The 16520-nt window shown below is 43.8% G+C and overlaps 1 protein-coding gene across 6 annotated transcripts in view; it reads right to left on the bottom strand.

The window, feature by feature from the left end:
• The window catches only part of LOC122982366 (neuron navigator 1-like), a 109291-nt gene that overhangs the window by 55703 nt on the left and 37068 nt on the right, over positions 1-16520 (bottom strand). For 5 of the 6 annotated variants that reach the window (XM_044351604.1, XM_044351607.1, XM_044351606.1 and 2 more), the window contains 2 exons: positions 13763-14581; positions 1274-1376 (listed from right to left, as the gene is read on the bottom strand). In XM_044351604.1, coding sequence (XP_044207539.1) covers positions 1274-1376; positions 13763-14581 — 922 coding nt within the window. Of the gene's footprint in view, positions 1-1273; positions 1377-13762; positions 14582-14831; positions 15017-16520 lie in introns of those variants that run through there. The other variant, XM_044351609.1, reaches the window with a different exon arrangement.

The following is a 16520-nucleotide window of genomic DNA, read 5'->3' on the forward strand; positions in this document are numbered from 1 at the left end:
CTGCATAGCACTGTCACTTTATGTGGGAGTCTACAAATATCACCTACACAAATATCACAATAACATGTATTTCCCGTCCTAAAGCAGCACAGCCCATCACTGCTTAGGCTGCCTGCCTTGGCTGAGAATGATGAGAATTAGCATATTAAAGTTACTCATCTCAGAGTGGGTGACAGTACGGTGCATGTGCTTCCAACATTAAAAATTAATCTTGTCTTCAGGATACAGAATCATGTCTAGAAAAACCATCAATAGAGACATTTTCAAATGAAACGCTTAAGCGCTAAGATAAACAGGCAGGAAGGAAGTGGAGAGAGGGTGAGAGCGAGGATGCTACTTGTCTTGTTGGAATGGCTTTTCACAGGCTTTCTGCTTGTTATGCATATATATCAGAGAAAACATGTGTAGACAAAACAATTTGCTTTATCATCAATCCATTTGTTTAATTTAAGCAAATCTCACACTCTAAAACACTCGTTTTTCACAGGAAATATGACATCTTGTTTGCACAGGAAACTTCCGCGGACAGACTTAAGGCCTCAAAGCAGAATATGTCTTTAGGGACAGCGGGGAGTGATTCAAGGTTATAACAGTACAATAAAGTATAAATGGCAAAGGAAATGTATTCCAGCAGGGAACCATCTGCTGATTTGCTCCTCATGTAGGGAGCTCCCACTGAGGGACAGAGAGAGGATACATGGCAGGACAGACAGACAGGCAGACGGAGGGGAAGCTCTCAAGGACAAAACCTGAAGACGCACTGAATGCAACCAAAACCAGTCAATGACAGACAGGAAGCAGAGGAAGAGAGAGGAGACACATAACGCTCACATCCACTTAATCAGAGCATTATTGCATGTCTTGTGTATGTGTACGAATATGAGTCGTGAGTATGCATTCATTGGCAGGGTCGGCTTTGAAGTCAGCTTTGAACTAATCCTGCCTCAGTTCCGTATTAACCAACGCAAAGGGAGAGCAGAGCAGGCAGAAAATGACAGAGTAACGGCTACTGGTCTATCAGGAATACTGATATTGATCTGAGAACCCACAGGCAGTTAACCGCCACACCCCAGCACACTGTTAGCAATGTCAATAAGAATCTGCCCATCTCAACCGCTGTTCCTTTTTTTTTTACAAACAATTCCTGGCTTGTTTGTTTTATAATTTCTTTCCAATTCTTTTGTGCAATTCTATTCAGCCGTGTGTGTGTGTGTGTGTGCGTGTGTGTGTGTGTGTGTGTGTGTGTGTGTGTGTGTGTGTGTGTGTGACTGACCTGTGGCTCAGCTGCACCCCTCTCAGGCTGGTCATGGTTTCCTCCAGGTTCTGTCGAAGGTCCAGAACATTTTGCACAGTCCTCTTCCTCTGGGACTCCGGGTCTACAGGAGTGGGCACACACATATGGATATTTTTAAAGATGAAATGCCATGTTACATAATTAGTGGGTTACAAAAAACACTGACTACCTGTTCAAACATTTACATATATACATATAATAAAGAAAGAAAGAAATATGGCCAAATATGAAAGGATATATATGATCACGGAGGTTTCTCTATTGTCCATGCTGAAAGATGACCATACAGACTGACAATCATATAATGTCATGGCAATCATATAATGTTCAATCCCTGCCACTGGCCAAAATCTGGGATTAAACCTAATCATCAAAACAAGCCTGAGACATAAATCTAAAACGGGGGGACAGGCTAAAATGATGAAACTAGAGAGACTCACAAGGAAAATACATGCCAGAGATAATAGTGGCAGTGAGAGCGGTTGTTTCGCCAGATGACAGTGGAGAGAAATAAATTAAATATGATGCTCCCAGCCAGTCAGACAGACAAAACAACAGAGGAGACTTTTAAAACAATACAAGTCTCCAGTAGCACTTAGTCAATGCACAGTCACATCAGCTTGTCTGTCTACATGGATGACTGGATCATACCTCACAATGCCCTGGTGCCCACTCATTGCACTGTGCCCCTTTGTCCTGTGGTAAACCAAAAGCCTTTCTCACTTAAACCCACCAGGAGACACATTGGCATTTATTTCACCCCTTCCTAATATGGCGTAATCTGCTCAGATTGGGCCACATAGATTCATGCTGGGCTATTCAGCCAGACTGCTGTTGTGTGTGTGTGTGTGTGTGTGTTTATTTGTGTCTTGAGACAATCCCCCAAGGGATTGGAAGATTGGATGCAATGAAAGACAACAAGATTGTCTAAATCGCTTCAAAACACTTGAGCTACCGCAACACCAAAAATGGCTCAACCGCTTAGAAATCATGCTCAGGAATGTCCTAATATCAAAATGTGTTTCAACCTGAGCTACTGTTATGAAATGCTGCTCTGAATTTTGCTGCTATTATCATAAAACTGTCTGGGCTGCAAGCTATGACTCCGATCTCACACTGAGAACCAAGAAAAAAATCTACACACACATATAATCTATCACATATAGACTCACATCGACAGTAAGCTAATCAGGACACCTAAACTGCATTGCATAACCTTGACCCCTGCCCTCCCTTCTCTCTACTCTCTGATGTGTATTTATGTGTGATTGGGGGGATGGTGTTAAAAGAGTTATAATGGTAAGATGTGGGCCAGTGTGTTCACCCAGTTCAGTAGGTCATTAGAACTGGCCAGCTGACTCCCTAATGAACACAGCAAGAGATTTACTATAAGTAAACAGCATCTCGTTGTTGTGGTGTCAACACCTAGTAGAAAGTAAAGAATCTTTGTATAATAGTCTGATTTTCAGCCAAGTTTTTGTATTATTTATTTTGTTTAATACTCAAAATAAATTCCCTTCCAGTACTTTTCAATAAAACAAAACAATCTTAACTATAACAAGTAGGAGAAATCTACAAAATCACATGACACTGTAAACACACAGCCATCCCTTCTATGAATGAGTCCAGCTGGCTAGTGAGGAGGTGAAGGGGGGGGACGACACACCATTGTATTGAGCGAGGAGGGCAAATCATGTGTCAATCTAAACAACAGCTGCAGACTGTGCAATACCGTGCGCACGCACACACAGTGGGTCTACTCGCATGCACACACTGAGGAACACTTACACCAGACCCGATTTATGAAGCTGGATTGATTTCTCCAAAAGAGAATGGCCACATAGACAATTGATTAGGCAGCCCTGGGGACAGGCAGCTCAGTGGAGAGATGATGAAGTAATTGTGATCCAACCTTCTGCTGCTCACACACAGACATACACATTCACACACTGCAAAAAAACAAAACAAAACAAAAAAAACACTTCTACAAAAATAGAGCTACTTTGTTCAGCTGAAGGTGCTCATTTGAAAGGTAGTGAAGGAAAAATGTGGAAATTCAAGCTGTAAAGAGACACATTTCAGGTTTAAAAATGTCAATTTTGGTAATCAGCTTCAACAAAGGTTCAGCAGGAACAAAGAAACACTAAAACATGCAAACACAGACAAAGTCTGACACACACTCAGACACACACATGCAGGCTTTAATTGGGCGATTTTAATTACCCTAAACGGGAGCTTTGTTTAACATCGGCGTCAAATTGATTAGATACGGTCTGCGTGAACGTGCATGTGCCTGTGTGTGTGTGAGTGCATGTCTGCAAAGGACTTCCTGTCCCGCCTCTGCCCTGGCTCTGGTGGTCCCAGCTGGCATGGGGAGGGGGTATGATGGTGGTGGTGGTGGTGGGAGGGCGGGGGGGAATTAGGGATGCAAATATCCCTGTCAGCCCCAGCAGCTCCCCAGGGGTGCACATGAATTACACTGATCTGGTCTAAGCTGAGTGTGTGTGTGTGTGTGTGTGTACACAAGTGCTTGTGTGCATGTGTATGTGGTGTGTACATGTTGGGACGGTACGCTCCACCTGCCTCTCCTCGATACACTCGTGTACACACACTCGCACTCTGAAGAGGCTGTGAAACCAGCTGAGGGGCCTTTCATAATGGCCCACTCAGACTCTTGAAATGAGAGTCAGCAAGTTAGAGGGAGAGTGTTGTTGTAAGTGTGCCCATGTACTGCATTCACAGGACAACCTCTGCATCCTAATGCGAGTCTGCTCTCAGCCAAAACAGACACAACAAACAGAAAAATAGACTTGAAGAGGCCAAAGAAATTTAAGGTTAAGGTTATAACGGACGCAAGCAGGCCTGGATTTTTTTTTATTTTATTTTGGCAGTTATATTGAGAACAAGAGTACAATTGGCAAGACAGCATAAATTTACAATGGCTACAAAGAGAAGCACTGCCTTCTTCTCTGTTACTGTGTATGTGTGTGTGTGTGCTGTGTGTGGTCAGGTCACAAGCCCATAAAGAAGAATCGCTGGCTTCTGCCTTAGCAGCAGTGTCAATGAGTTTGTTTTTGAACCCTAAAGACAGAAAAGTGTAGGCAGATATTTACACAGACTGATGATCAGACGTGTGACAGAAATCTAATATTGCTTTAAACACAACTCAGAATGCTCTAATGTGAAGGCCATGACATTTTCTTAACAAACACAGTATATATTTTTGTTAAGAATGAGGCTGCCATTATTCTAACAAAAACCATCAATATGTTTTTCTGACTCTGAATGCTTTTCAATTTCCCTACTCTAAGCCATTTTCTGCTACTGAGGACTTAAACCCTTAAAAAAGCATCACTTACATATATATATATATATATATCTAGTGTTATTATTTTCTAAAAAGAAATTTCCAAAAAAACAGTGGCGCTATCATTTTTAGCAATCATTACCCAAAGAATCAGTGAGTATTTCCAGCACAATGACTGTATATGAGGGAATGACTTCAAATACACTACAGTGTCCATGTTCATTGTAATGAAGAAAAATGTCACGCAGAGCAACAGTGTGGCCCATTGATGCTTTTAGCTGATTTAGTTTTAGAAACAACAGAGGAGGCGTATGTCACAGAGGAATATGCTATATCAGTCTACACTCTCTCTACACTTGTTAGCAGGATAAGTGCATTTCTGGTTTGGCTCTTTTAATGAGATTTGCCATTGAAAAGCCAGTCTTATTCTTTAAAAGTAGAGGAAGTGGTGAGAGTAAGCTGCATGATGTGGACGTCTGATGGCTAGAAGACAGAGTGAGATGTGAAAAAATATGAGAGAAACTGCTGTCCACTTGGTTTACTCTCTTGGCTTGACTCTCCTCTCCATTAGACAGAAAGAAACTCCCCAAAGATACACTAATGGCTCTGTCCTTGCAGGAATAGTCTGACATTTTTAAGTATGTGCAGATGTGTTTGTATGTTGCATTCTTTCTTGACAGTTTGGTTCTGTGTAGTGACTATAAATTAATAAATCTGTGCTTATACATCTGCCCACACAGAGTGTGTGTCTTAACTAGCGAGAGCATCAGTTTTGCGGAATATGAATGAATGTTTGAGTAATGGCTCCCGTTTCTATTCTTTCCTTCCTTCCCTCCGGACTTCATTTGTCCCTGTCCTGTCCACGTGTGCGCACATATGTTATTGTCACTATAACCCTCCTCGGGCTACAGTACCCTTATCGCATGATAGATGGGTGTGTCTGAGCATCACTGGTACTACACCATAAAGTGTTTGTACCTCCAGCAAAGTGTGCAAGTCTTTAAAATAGTCATCAGCTTCTAAAACGCTGTTTGTCTGCTGCAAAGACAATAATCACTGCATTCCTGACAAGTGACATACAAGAATCACACAAACAGGATGCTTGTCAAACCTCTGTGATTATTGTTATTGTTGCAGTTTCACCTCATACTGTTTTCAAGAAAATTTTCAGTGAATGAACAGAAAGAAAAGACAAAGATAGATCATTTGATAACCTAGATATGCTGTACACCTGTCACAATATGCATGTGAGACTGTGGAGCTACCAAGACGGTTCATTATTTCTCATTTCGTTTGACGTGATCATCCAGCTTAATGCTCTCATTCCCCGTCTTCTCTCTTTCTCTTTCCCTGCCCTCGATCTCCACTCAGCCCTCCGCTGACCTCAGACGGTTTGCAAAACAGGAAGCATTACAACATACAGCCATTCCTGCACATCTGGACAGGGCAGACAAACACACGCGAATGCGCCCAAATGTGCATCCACATATAAACACAAACACACGTGCGCTAAAGGTTCATCCGCTTCACCGGGATGTCGCAACAGGATATTAGAGCCCTTGAAGATCATATTTGAGATGTGATATGAATGCTTTTACAAACATATCAGAGCACAATATTACATCTGTGTACACCCGCTTTCGGCAGTTTTTGGTTCAAATGCTATAGATGATGCAAAAATCCTCCCATGACTGAATGATTAGTGTCAACGCACATGTTGGGAGTCAGTCGGTGGTGGTAAGGGGCAGCTGACTGTGTTGAAAGCCATTTAAAATTGGAAACTCTTATGCAAGAGTAGACAAAGGATGAGCAAGGAGAGAACAAGGCTAGCAGCTCTGTGAGGCTGTGACAGAACATTGTGACCGCAAGTATGGTAGCATTTATCTCAAAGCACTACTGTTCACTTTGTACTGCATTACTGTTAGTATGTGAAAGCTCTGCATTTTATGTAGATCATTAATCACCAATTTGAGAGCATGAATGACTAAATCATGCAAATTAATTCCTTTTTTTTCTCTTTCTGTGACACCGCTAACATGCTGATGTTTACAAGATATCATTTACTGTGTTCAACATTTTAGTGTAATGTGTTACACGTTTCGTTTTACGCATGGGTAGATAGAAAAGTCAGGCGATCACCAAAATTATTACATTTCCTCCTGAGGGGAACATAAATGTTAAATAGTTGTTGAGATATTTCAGTTCAAAACCACAAATGTAAACCTCGTGGTAGAGGAAAAGTCAGAAGATCACCAAAGTCATTTGGATACATCATGAGGGAACCATGAAGTTCACAGCAATCCACTGAATAGCTGTTGAGATATTTCAATCTGGACCAAAGTGGTGGGCCAAACTCTAGCATGGCCTAAAACCCAACATGCCAACTGAACTTTACCCAGAAACATACTCACATTCAAGTGGACAGCCAGATAAAAAAAACATACGAAGATCCAGGATCCCTTGTGCAGCATTTAGTGCAGAGTTAAAACCTTTAAACTTCTCTCTCTTATCCTCTCAGCCCAAACCTGGCTCTGAACGTTGACCCAAACATACACACATAAACACACTCCCCATATCTCCTTAACCGCAGCCCTATCTGCTTAGAAGTCACAGCGCTATCCGCTTAGAGGGGAAGATGGGGGAGCTTTAAGTGACTTTAGAGAAGTTTACTTTCTCAGAAAAGAAGGTCAAGACCTCACCAAGGTAACACTGAGAGAACATCTCACCTCTAGCCTTCCTGATGACGCTTTAAAACACAAAGAGGTGTGTGTGTGTGTGTGTGTGTGTGTGTGATTCCTCTGTGCCGAGCTGCACTGGATGAGATTAAACGTGTGAGGTGCTTTGAGAGAGAGATGAAGAGAGGCACAATCTAAAGCGCACACACACCACACATTAACACACACATGGCATGCAGATGAGGCTGTCAAAAAATTACCACCTGGAGGAAAAATACAATTAACCAGTTTGACGGATGTGTGTTTGGCATCGTGAAATGTCAAATATCTAGCACTTTCATCTGTACGTCGTGTGCTTCCTGTGTACGCCTGAAAACTTTCAACTTGAATTTATATCAAAACCAATCTAAATCCAGAATGAGTCACAAACACACACACACATTCAAGCAAGCACACAGCCACACACATACTAAATAAACCCAACAACGAGCCAAGGCAGACCATAATGTGTGGCAATGTTATGGGTATATTTTTGTTCTAGAGAGTTGTTTCCTGTGGAACTGTAGTTTACGATGTGCTTAAACCCAGCTGCAGCTCCGCTCTCACATTTCAGACAGACAGGCCGCGTTCTGTGTGCAGCGCCTGTTAATAAGGTGACGGGTGAGACTGCAGAACTGATGACAGCAAGTAGCTAAGCGGCTAAGTGTCTCCACTAAAATGTTCCAAATTACCAATGAAGCACACGGGCAGAATTACACAGTCGTATAAGTTTAAAATGCACGTCTTTTCAACATGATTTGGCTGTCTGTCTCTAATAGTAGGAATAATTCTGTATCATCTTCATCTTCTATCACAGCTTATGTAATTTTATATTGTGATATTCATATATGTCATATTATTCGTGAAACTAACAATCTACCACTGTCAAAAAGCAATAATGGGCTGATAAAACCAGAAATAAAGGTTTTATGAGCCCACTGCTAGCTTTTCCTTGACTCTACTTATCCATTTTGTTGCACTGCTTGTAGTCACACTGTAGCTGGATTGTGCCCAGATGATGGCCTGTGCCAATGACTTGATCAGACCTGCAGTATATTTATAGTTCAACAACAAATAGGATCAAAGGAGATGTTATGAATAGCTGTTCCCAAGTAACATCTTTGTTTGCTCCTTGTTGTTGGCTTAGCTGCAGCCCGCACTACTGACACTGCATTAGCCGTGTCACCAGGGTAAGCTAACCATTATACCGTCATAACATTCGGTCAGATATGTATATGCGTGTGTGTGTGTGTTTGTGTGTGACAGAGACACCTTTTTCCCTGCAGCAGCCACAACATCCAGATAGCTACATCAGTAACAACTGGCACTTTTATCTAAAGCCTTTCATCAGAGAAAAAGCACAAATAGAACAGAAAGTATTCCTCATCACAAGGCGGCCTACATAACTCTCTCTCTGTTTTTATCTCTCACATACACAAGTATTAAGTGTAATATATCATATTTTAACAAAATCAGTTCAGAGGCTACATTTTATTTTATCAGTAAACGGAGCATATACCAGATATTTATTCATGTCTGGTAAGATTACTAACAAGATGTACCGTAAATAAATCACTTACAGACCCCTAAATGTAATATTATATACTGTAGTTTAAAGAGGATGTATTTTTTTATTTCCAGGTCTGTATTTCATTATGATATTTAAGTTGAGCACTTGCATAGTTGATAGTGCTTTGAGGTAATTTTCCCATGACACTCAATGTAGGCAAGTTGTTGTAAGTGTGTGAGTGCTCCAGTGACATCAATAAGCATTTAAATCTTTCAATATTCAATACAAACATGAAAAAGTAGAGCCCTGTCACTGTTACACTGATGTCTGCAGAGAAAGACTGAGTATATTATACATAATATAAGCATAACAGCATAATACCTGTAAATCCTAATAAATCAAATATAGACTTACTTGTTTTTTAGTGATTTGTGTGTGTGCGCGTGTGTGTTGTGTAAGAGCTGATGGGACAAAAACACAGAGAGTACTAATATGATTTAGGAGGAGAATGGCAGGAAGCAGACAGCACTAATGCAATGGCTCCTGCATTAAGTCCTTAGAGAGTGACCACAAAGCATTGTAAACACACACGCATGCACACGCATGCACATAGCAGACACACACAACCACCGGGGGAAAAAATTGCATAATCATACGTGCATCAAGATGTATGAACGTCCTGCCTGTCTATGAATTCTCCTGGTGACAAAATCCCTGTCACAATAAAAAGATGTCCTCTGTCCTCCTCCTGAAACACTCGTACCATAAATATCCCTTCTGCTGTCTGACTGGTGACAGACCACTGCTACCCGTCAGCTCGCATCAGAGTTGAAAGAGGGGAGGAGAGGGAAAGAGAGAGAGAATAAGAGGGATGCTTCGTTTCTCACTTTCCTTGGGCGTTTGTGTTTATTTGGGTTGTCACCACCTCCTAGATGAGAGGACGACTGCCCTGAATCTTTCAGTCAGCGTAGCCGCTCTGACCGCACCCGCATCACATTAGAGACTCAGCACTGTGATCACAATGGGGGGGGACGACGACTAAGTGTATGCATGAAAAATACCCTGTCACAGCCAAAAGTTTGGATACAGGTAACAGACAGGAGAGGATATCACTGGACTGAATGTGGCACACACCAAATGTGAGCGTGTGAGCATGTGTGAGCTTTGGACAGTTGAGGCTACAGCACTATGTTGTTATTTCCTGCAGTGCTGTTAAGTTCTCTTGAACAGGGCTTGTATGTGCCTGTTTGTGTGTCTGTTTTTTAAGCTTTGTTGATTTCTCTCTAGGGTTTATTGTTCCACAGACAGCTGACGAGGAGGCAGGAGTAACCGTCAATCGCGCGAACATGCCCACACGCACAATATCACGCTAAAATAACAAGCGCGGCTTCCTTTATGAGCATTCATGTGTCACTCCGTTGTGTTTCGTTCTGTTCTGCTGAGCCTTCATGGTCAGTGAATGCGTGCGCTCGCGATCACGTGCGAGTGGCACAGTCACCCCATTTTCTCCATCCAACAACTCCAATCTTTTAACCTTAATCTACAGTATATTCTCCATCCGATCCTTCATAAAGTAAAATTCCCCAAATCTCCATCCAAACAGATGTCCTTTGGGCTTTAATCTGTAATTCATTTTAGTCTTGATGGTTGGCCTTTTCCAGGGTGATAGATCTGTGATTAGTGGAATGGGGGCTGAATCTTCTCATTATCTTTATGCAAGGACTAATCCGAATGCTTGCTGGTGTCTTAGACTGGATCCTCTCTAAACCGTGCCTGCCCCATGCTGGGAAAGGCCACTGCTTTAGGGAGCTTACCCTCTCACACACACCTCATTATGGGTGCTGGATGGGACCGGGAGGTGTCATTAGTGGGACACATCTGAGGTTCAGTGCTTTACATTACCCTGGCAGCCTACGCAGTATATTCTTTACAAGGTGCCATTCAGGTCACTCATTTTATTGGCAGAATTTACAAAGGGAGTTCATTAATCTTTGCTTCTACTGGAGTCTAACCTGGATGCTAATACGGTTAACAAGGTATTTTTTAATACATGCTGCATTTGGGGAGAATTACTGCTCCAAGTCCAGAGCTGCTGCCTTTACAGCCATAAGTCAAGTAATTCTCTAAATCCAATTAACAAAAAGCTCTTCATTACTCAGTGGTTATACATGTATATCCGATTAAAGAAAAACAGATAATACTGACATTAATCCTAAATCACTTCTTGAGATAAACATATAGGCCTACCCTTGAAATATCCTGGATTGTTTTTTTTATTTTCTTCACTGAGTATGTGTAGGAGGGTCTTGGGTTATACATCTTGATTAGACCTCAGTGGCATCCTCCATTATCTTTGCCTACCACTGTAGGCTAATCTCAAAAGGACAGTGTCACAGTGCATGCTGCTAGCTGTCACGCAATGTGACACATACAACACACAAGCACATATTTTACTCCCTATAGCATACAGAGCTAATAGCTAACATGTAGCTTCCATAACAAGGGTAACAGCCTATGACCGAGTTAAGGTCGATTTATCATGATATAATACCGTACAGCGCAGGGGCACCTCACTTTCATGTATGTAGGAGTCAGATGAGGAGACGGTGAGACTGTATATGGGAAGGGGAGGAGTGGATCACTGGGAATGATCCATTGAACATCCATAATCTATCTTCCTATGACAGAGCACACAGAGCAGAAACCAATTAGCTGCGCGTCCCATCGGAAATGGAGAAGCAGATATGATAAAGGATGAGCCCACAGCCGCAAGCTACAGGGCAAGTTACAATTAACCTCTCCCTAACATGCACACACACACACACACACACACACACACACACAAACACAAGAGTGTACAAAACACAACTACTCACACACCTGCTGTGGTTCTTATGACAAACCTCTGGCAGGTTGTGGCAGACTATAATGACCCAAAGCTACATTCGGTCACTAGGGATACCAGATATAAATTTGGGTAATTGTCTATTACTACAATTTTACTCCAGTATCTCTTTCTTTTAGTCTTTCTCTGTCTCTTTATCATTTATCTCCCTCTGTTTCCCCCCAATGAATCTCAGTTCTTACTCTGTTCCTCCTTCTTTCCTTCTGTCTATTTCTCCATCCTTATCTCCTGTCCTCCCACCTGGTAGGTGTGGCCAGCAACATCACAACAAGGACTAGAACAGGGAACAAGGTCAAACACAGATACACACCACACAAACACACACTTACACTCCATGTACAGTTCATACACACACACACACGCGCACAGGACTGCAGGGGCAAGGTCACACAAGCTGTGATTTGGGGCTCTGGTGCAGCAGGAAAGCTGAGGTCCGGTGAAGAAAGAAAGAGGAAATGAGGAGAGAGGAAGAAGACAGGGAGAGGGTTGATGATGGACAGAAAATGATTTCCAGATATAATGACCTGCTACACTGGCATCTCCCTCGCTCTCTGATGCTATCTGCTCCTGCTGAGAGGGAGGGATTGAAAGAAAATGAGCAACAGAAAGAGGAAAACAGAAACACAGAGAGTGTGTATGAATGAATAATGGTCGAAAGGTGCAAATTCAGACTCTGATCCGACCTATTAGTCACAGACTCAGTCATCATTCTCACAATACACTCCTATTAGCTACAGCTTTGGATACACAATGTGTCCCGGTACATTCACCTCAGACGTGAATGACTGTGTGAATGCATGTGTGCACATTTACGTGTGTTTACATGTGTGTGTGTGTGAGTGTGTGTGTGTGTGTGGTAGCACACTAACTACCTGCCCATGCCACAACCCCCTCAGATTCCCTTCTCCCCTCCCACACGTTGCCCCCGGTAACAGGGGGAGGAGGTGTGTGTGTGTGTATTGGGGGGGGGGGTGGATAGTGACCATCTGTCAGTGGCCTCGAGATCAATGGAACTAGAGGGGGGGAGGGAGGGAAGGGGTAAGGGCGGTGAGGGAGTGGTGCGAGGCTAAATATGTGGCCCACTGTGACCGGAGCCTGACTCAATATGCAGCCGTTTTATTTACCGACTGACAACACGCTCCCCACTAGCCCTACTCACACGGCCTTTATTAACGAATGGATGATTTTGTTGTGAGCCAGGAGCTGCTGAGACTGTAGAAATGACATGAAACATGCAGTTTGGACTCTTGAATACCACACACATAGATACATACGTGTGCAGACTGCTTTCAATTTTAAAATAAGCTCCAATTCCAACAATGTTGGATGTGAGTCAGAGAAAGAAAACCCAAGAGATAGAGACATAATGAGAAAAGAAGAAGGAGGTATTTGATCGGGTAATATAGTAAATCTAGCTCACTGTGGCAGTAGGCCAGATGAGACTAGGACAAAACACTCCAGTGTGAGCTAATGAATCAACAACAAAACAATGTCAAACCTCGAGAAATGCTTACTTCAGCTGCTTCGTAGAAGAGCACAGTGCTAGCACAAATATCCATACAACATAAATCAATTTAACACATGTAAACAGCACAGCACACTGCTACGGTGTTGTAAACAGAGGGATTTTCACCTATAGAGAAAGGGCTCCTACCATGGTATAGTGAAAAGCACTTAGAAAAACACACTGACATTACGCACTCATTTAAAATTCACTGTTGATGCTTGAGCTAGAGCAAGAGCTGGAGGGAACGGTTTGGGTGTGGAGAGAGGAGAGGAGAGGGGAGGTGAGGAGAGAGGAGAGGAGAGGAGAGGACAGGAGAGGAGAGGAGAGGAGAGGAGAGGAGAGGAGAGGAGAGGAGTGATGTTCACATAGTATGGCACAGTCACAGGGTTTGTTTATGTTATTCAATGTCCACTGAACCAATAAGTTGTTGACATAATTGTGGCCTAAATGATGTCGGTCTCATGCTTGACCCTGTACAGCGTGTTCTCATGCAAATCAGGGATTGAAATACTGTAGTGGACTCACCCAGCATTTGGCTGAAGAGCAGCTGCTCCAGGTCCCCCAGAACAGTCACCACTAACTCCGGATCCACCTTTAGAAAGGCCTTATCATCCTCTCCCTCTATCCCCTTCCTCTCTTTCTTTTCCTCTGGTGACAGAGCTGCAGATCTCCCCTTCTCTCCTGGTTTCTTGCCATTAGTCCCAGTGCTCCCAGCTCCATTGGAGTTAGCCTTAGTTGGGTGGTCAGCAGGGTCTGTGTCTACACTCTGGCCCGCCTCAGAGGTCTTGCTGATGGGCTTGACCTCTGCATAAGGTCCCCGTGGTTTACCAGGGGCAGGGATTCGACTTGGCTTGGTCAGTGTCACAGCTGGGGAGCAGAAAGGTTTGGGCTTCCCCTGAAAAAGAGACTGTTCTGACTTTGAAAGGGTCCGGGAGAGCGGTGGTCTCCCACCCCCAGCCTGAGCTGTCTTAGTCTGGCCTGCTTTGTTGGCGCCAGTGCCAGGCTTGCTTGTATCATCATTCCACTTGGGAGATTGGTACAGGTGCAGCTTCTTCTCGGCATCAGTGAGCACACACAAGTTGCTAAGTGATCGCTGCTTGCGGAGCTTGGACGGATTGGGGATTGGAATCGGGATAGATCCGGAGGTTGGCCGGTAGACCTTAAGCTCTGACCCGGAGGGACGTGGAGGTCCCTGGGGCAGAGCGGAGGGCTTGGCCGGGGGCTTCCTGGAGGCCATGGCCTGGGCTGAAGTATCCTGGCTGGAGACAGCAGGAGACCTGAGGTCCGGCTCTCTGGGCTTAGCCGTCATGCTAATGTTAGCCACATTAGCCTCCAGCATCCCTCCTGCAGAGAGCCAAGCAACAGCATCAGTGGCACAATCAGAAATACACACAAGCAGACAGAAAGAAATGGAGGGAGAAAGGGGAGAAAGGAAGGTGTAAAAACGCAGAGACTGTCTGGTTTGCTGTCCCTCTCTCCCTCTAGTGGGTCCAGACTGAGCCGGACTCCCCACTGTGTGAGATTGTGGGTTCACCCCTCTGCTGAAAATGACGAGTGGGTTAGTAGAGTGGCAGTAGCAGTCCCCTTTACTCACTGCTGGTAATCCATGGATCTGCAGATCTGTGTCCAGCTCCCCAAATCCACTTCCTCAGAGCGTGTCTGCGCCTCACAAATGACAATAGCGCCGCTAACAGAAAACACAGCGCTGATCAGCCTCTTTCTCTGTCTCCACCTCTGCTTCTCTCTCGCTCTGTATTCCCTCCTGCTTGCCAAGCAAGCGGCAGCCGACTGACAGGAGAAACAGTCGCAGCAGCAGCAGCAGCAACATCCCCCTCCCCTTTCTCTCCTCCCTCACTCGCTGGTTTGCTCACTCTACCCCCGCTGGCTCATTCACCCTCCCCTCTCCTTCTTCCTCCTCTATCTTTCCCTCCTTCTTTCTTGTTGTCTCTCACTCTCTCTCCTTCCACTGGCTGATTCATCTGCCTATCCTCCCTCTCTCTCTCTCTCTCACGCTTTCTTTCCCTCTCCCTCCAACACACACCGCAGATGCTGTGTTATGCTGCGCACCAGTGAGTGTGAACATAAGGGCTTCGCGATAAATTACCAGCATCTTGTATAAACTCAGCTCTTCCCTGTTCCTGTGTTGCAATAACGGCTCTTTTTTCTCTCTCACATCCTCTAAATCACTCTTTCTTTTTGCTCTCCTCTTCCACTTTTTGTCAGATAATCCTTTTGTTCTTCTCCACCTTTATTCTCCTCCCATCCTTTGTTTTAGAAGAGAGAGAAAGAAAGTGTATTTATATTGAGCTCAGCTGCGTGTGACTCGAATAATCCCGGCTGCCAAATATTGCAGCCAGAGTAAAGACCCCCTACACACACACACACACGCACATCTAATCATTCATAATCACATTAGCTGCTCTATTCATCCATTCGCATTCAGATTCTCTTATGTGTGGTAATCTCGAGAGGCCCACCCATGATTAAGCTGATTCAAATTATCTGAAGAACAGCCGTGACTGCAGGATCAACAGGACACGCGTTAACCAGTCCCTAATAAACAACAAGATAGGTCTGTCTCTAATTTTGCTTCAATTAGGAGCCAACAGACCCCAAATGATCATCACACCCACCACCTGCATCATATCAGCTCTTCACTCATCTCCACTGCTCTTTTCTCATTTCCTCCCTTCCTTTCCTTCCTTCCTCCAGACCTACAGTAAACCCCCCTCCCCTATTCCCCCCACTTAATATAGATATGGAGGCCATTAAGTTCGCAGGTTATAGATTCATAGATTCAATCTCATCCATCCCTCAGCACAACCATTAGGATACCGTGGTGGTTTAAAACAAGCACATGTGTGGGTGTGTGAATGAGTTGGTGTCTTTATTTTTGTCTGTCTTCCCTTGTATGTGTATGTGTGCATGTGTGTGCATGGGTCTGTCTCTCCGAGTGTGTCACATTGATGAGACAAGGCCAGAGAAGCCAAAGCTCCAATCCAGGGACTCAGTTAGCTCTGGCACGTTCAACTACGTCATCTCAATGCTCTGGACATTCCATCTCAATCAACGCAGGACACAGGGGTAATTCTGACTCTTCTCCATCCTTTTCCTCATCAACTTATCCCTGTCCTTTGCTTTAAATATCTACAGAATCTATTCCTGTAATTCCACTTAACAAATAGGGCTGGGTGGAGATCCGTTAAGAGAGAGACATAAACAGAGACAGAGAAATAGCTTAATGCCTTCATTTCTCATCTGGCTTTATTTCCGTTAGCAATAG

Source organism: Thunnus albacares, chromosome 5, assembly GCF_914725855.1.
Source record: "Thunnus albacares chromosome 5, fThuAlb1.1, whole genome shotgun sequence".
In the NCBI taxonomy this organism is placed as follows: Eukaryota; Metazoa; Chordata; class Actinopteri; order Scombriformes; family Scombridae; genus Thunnus; species Thunnus albacares.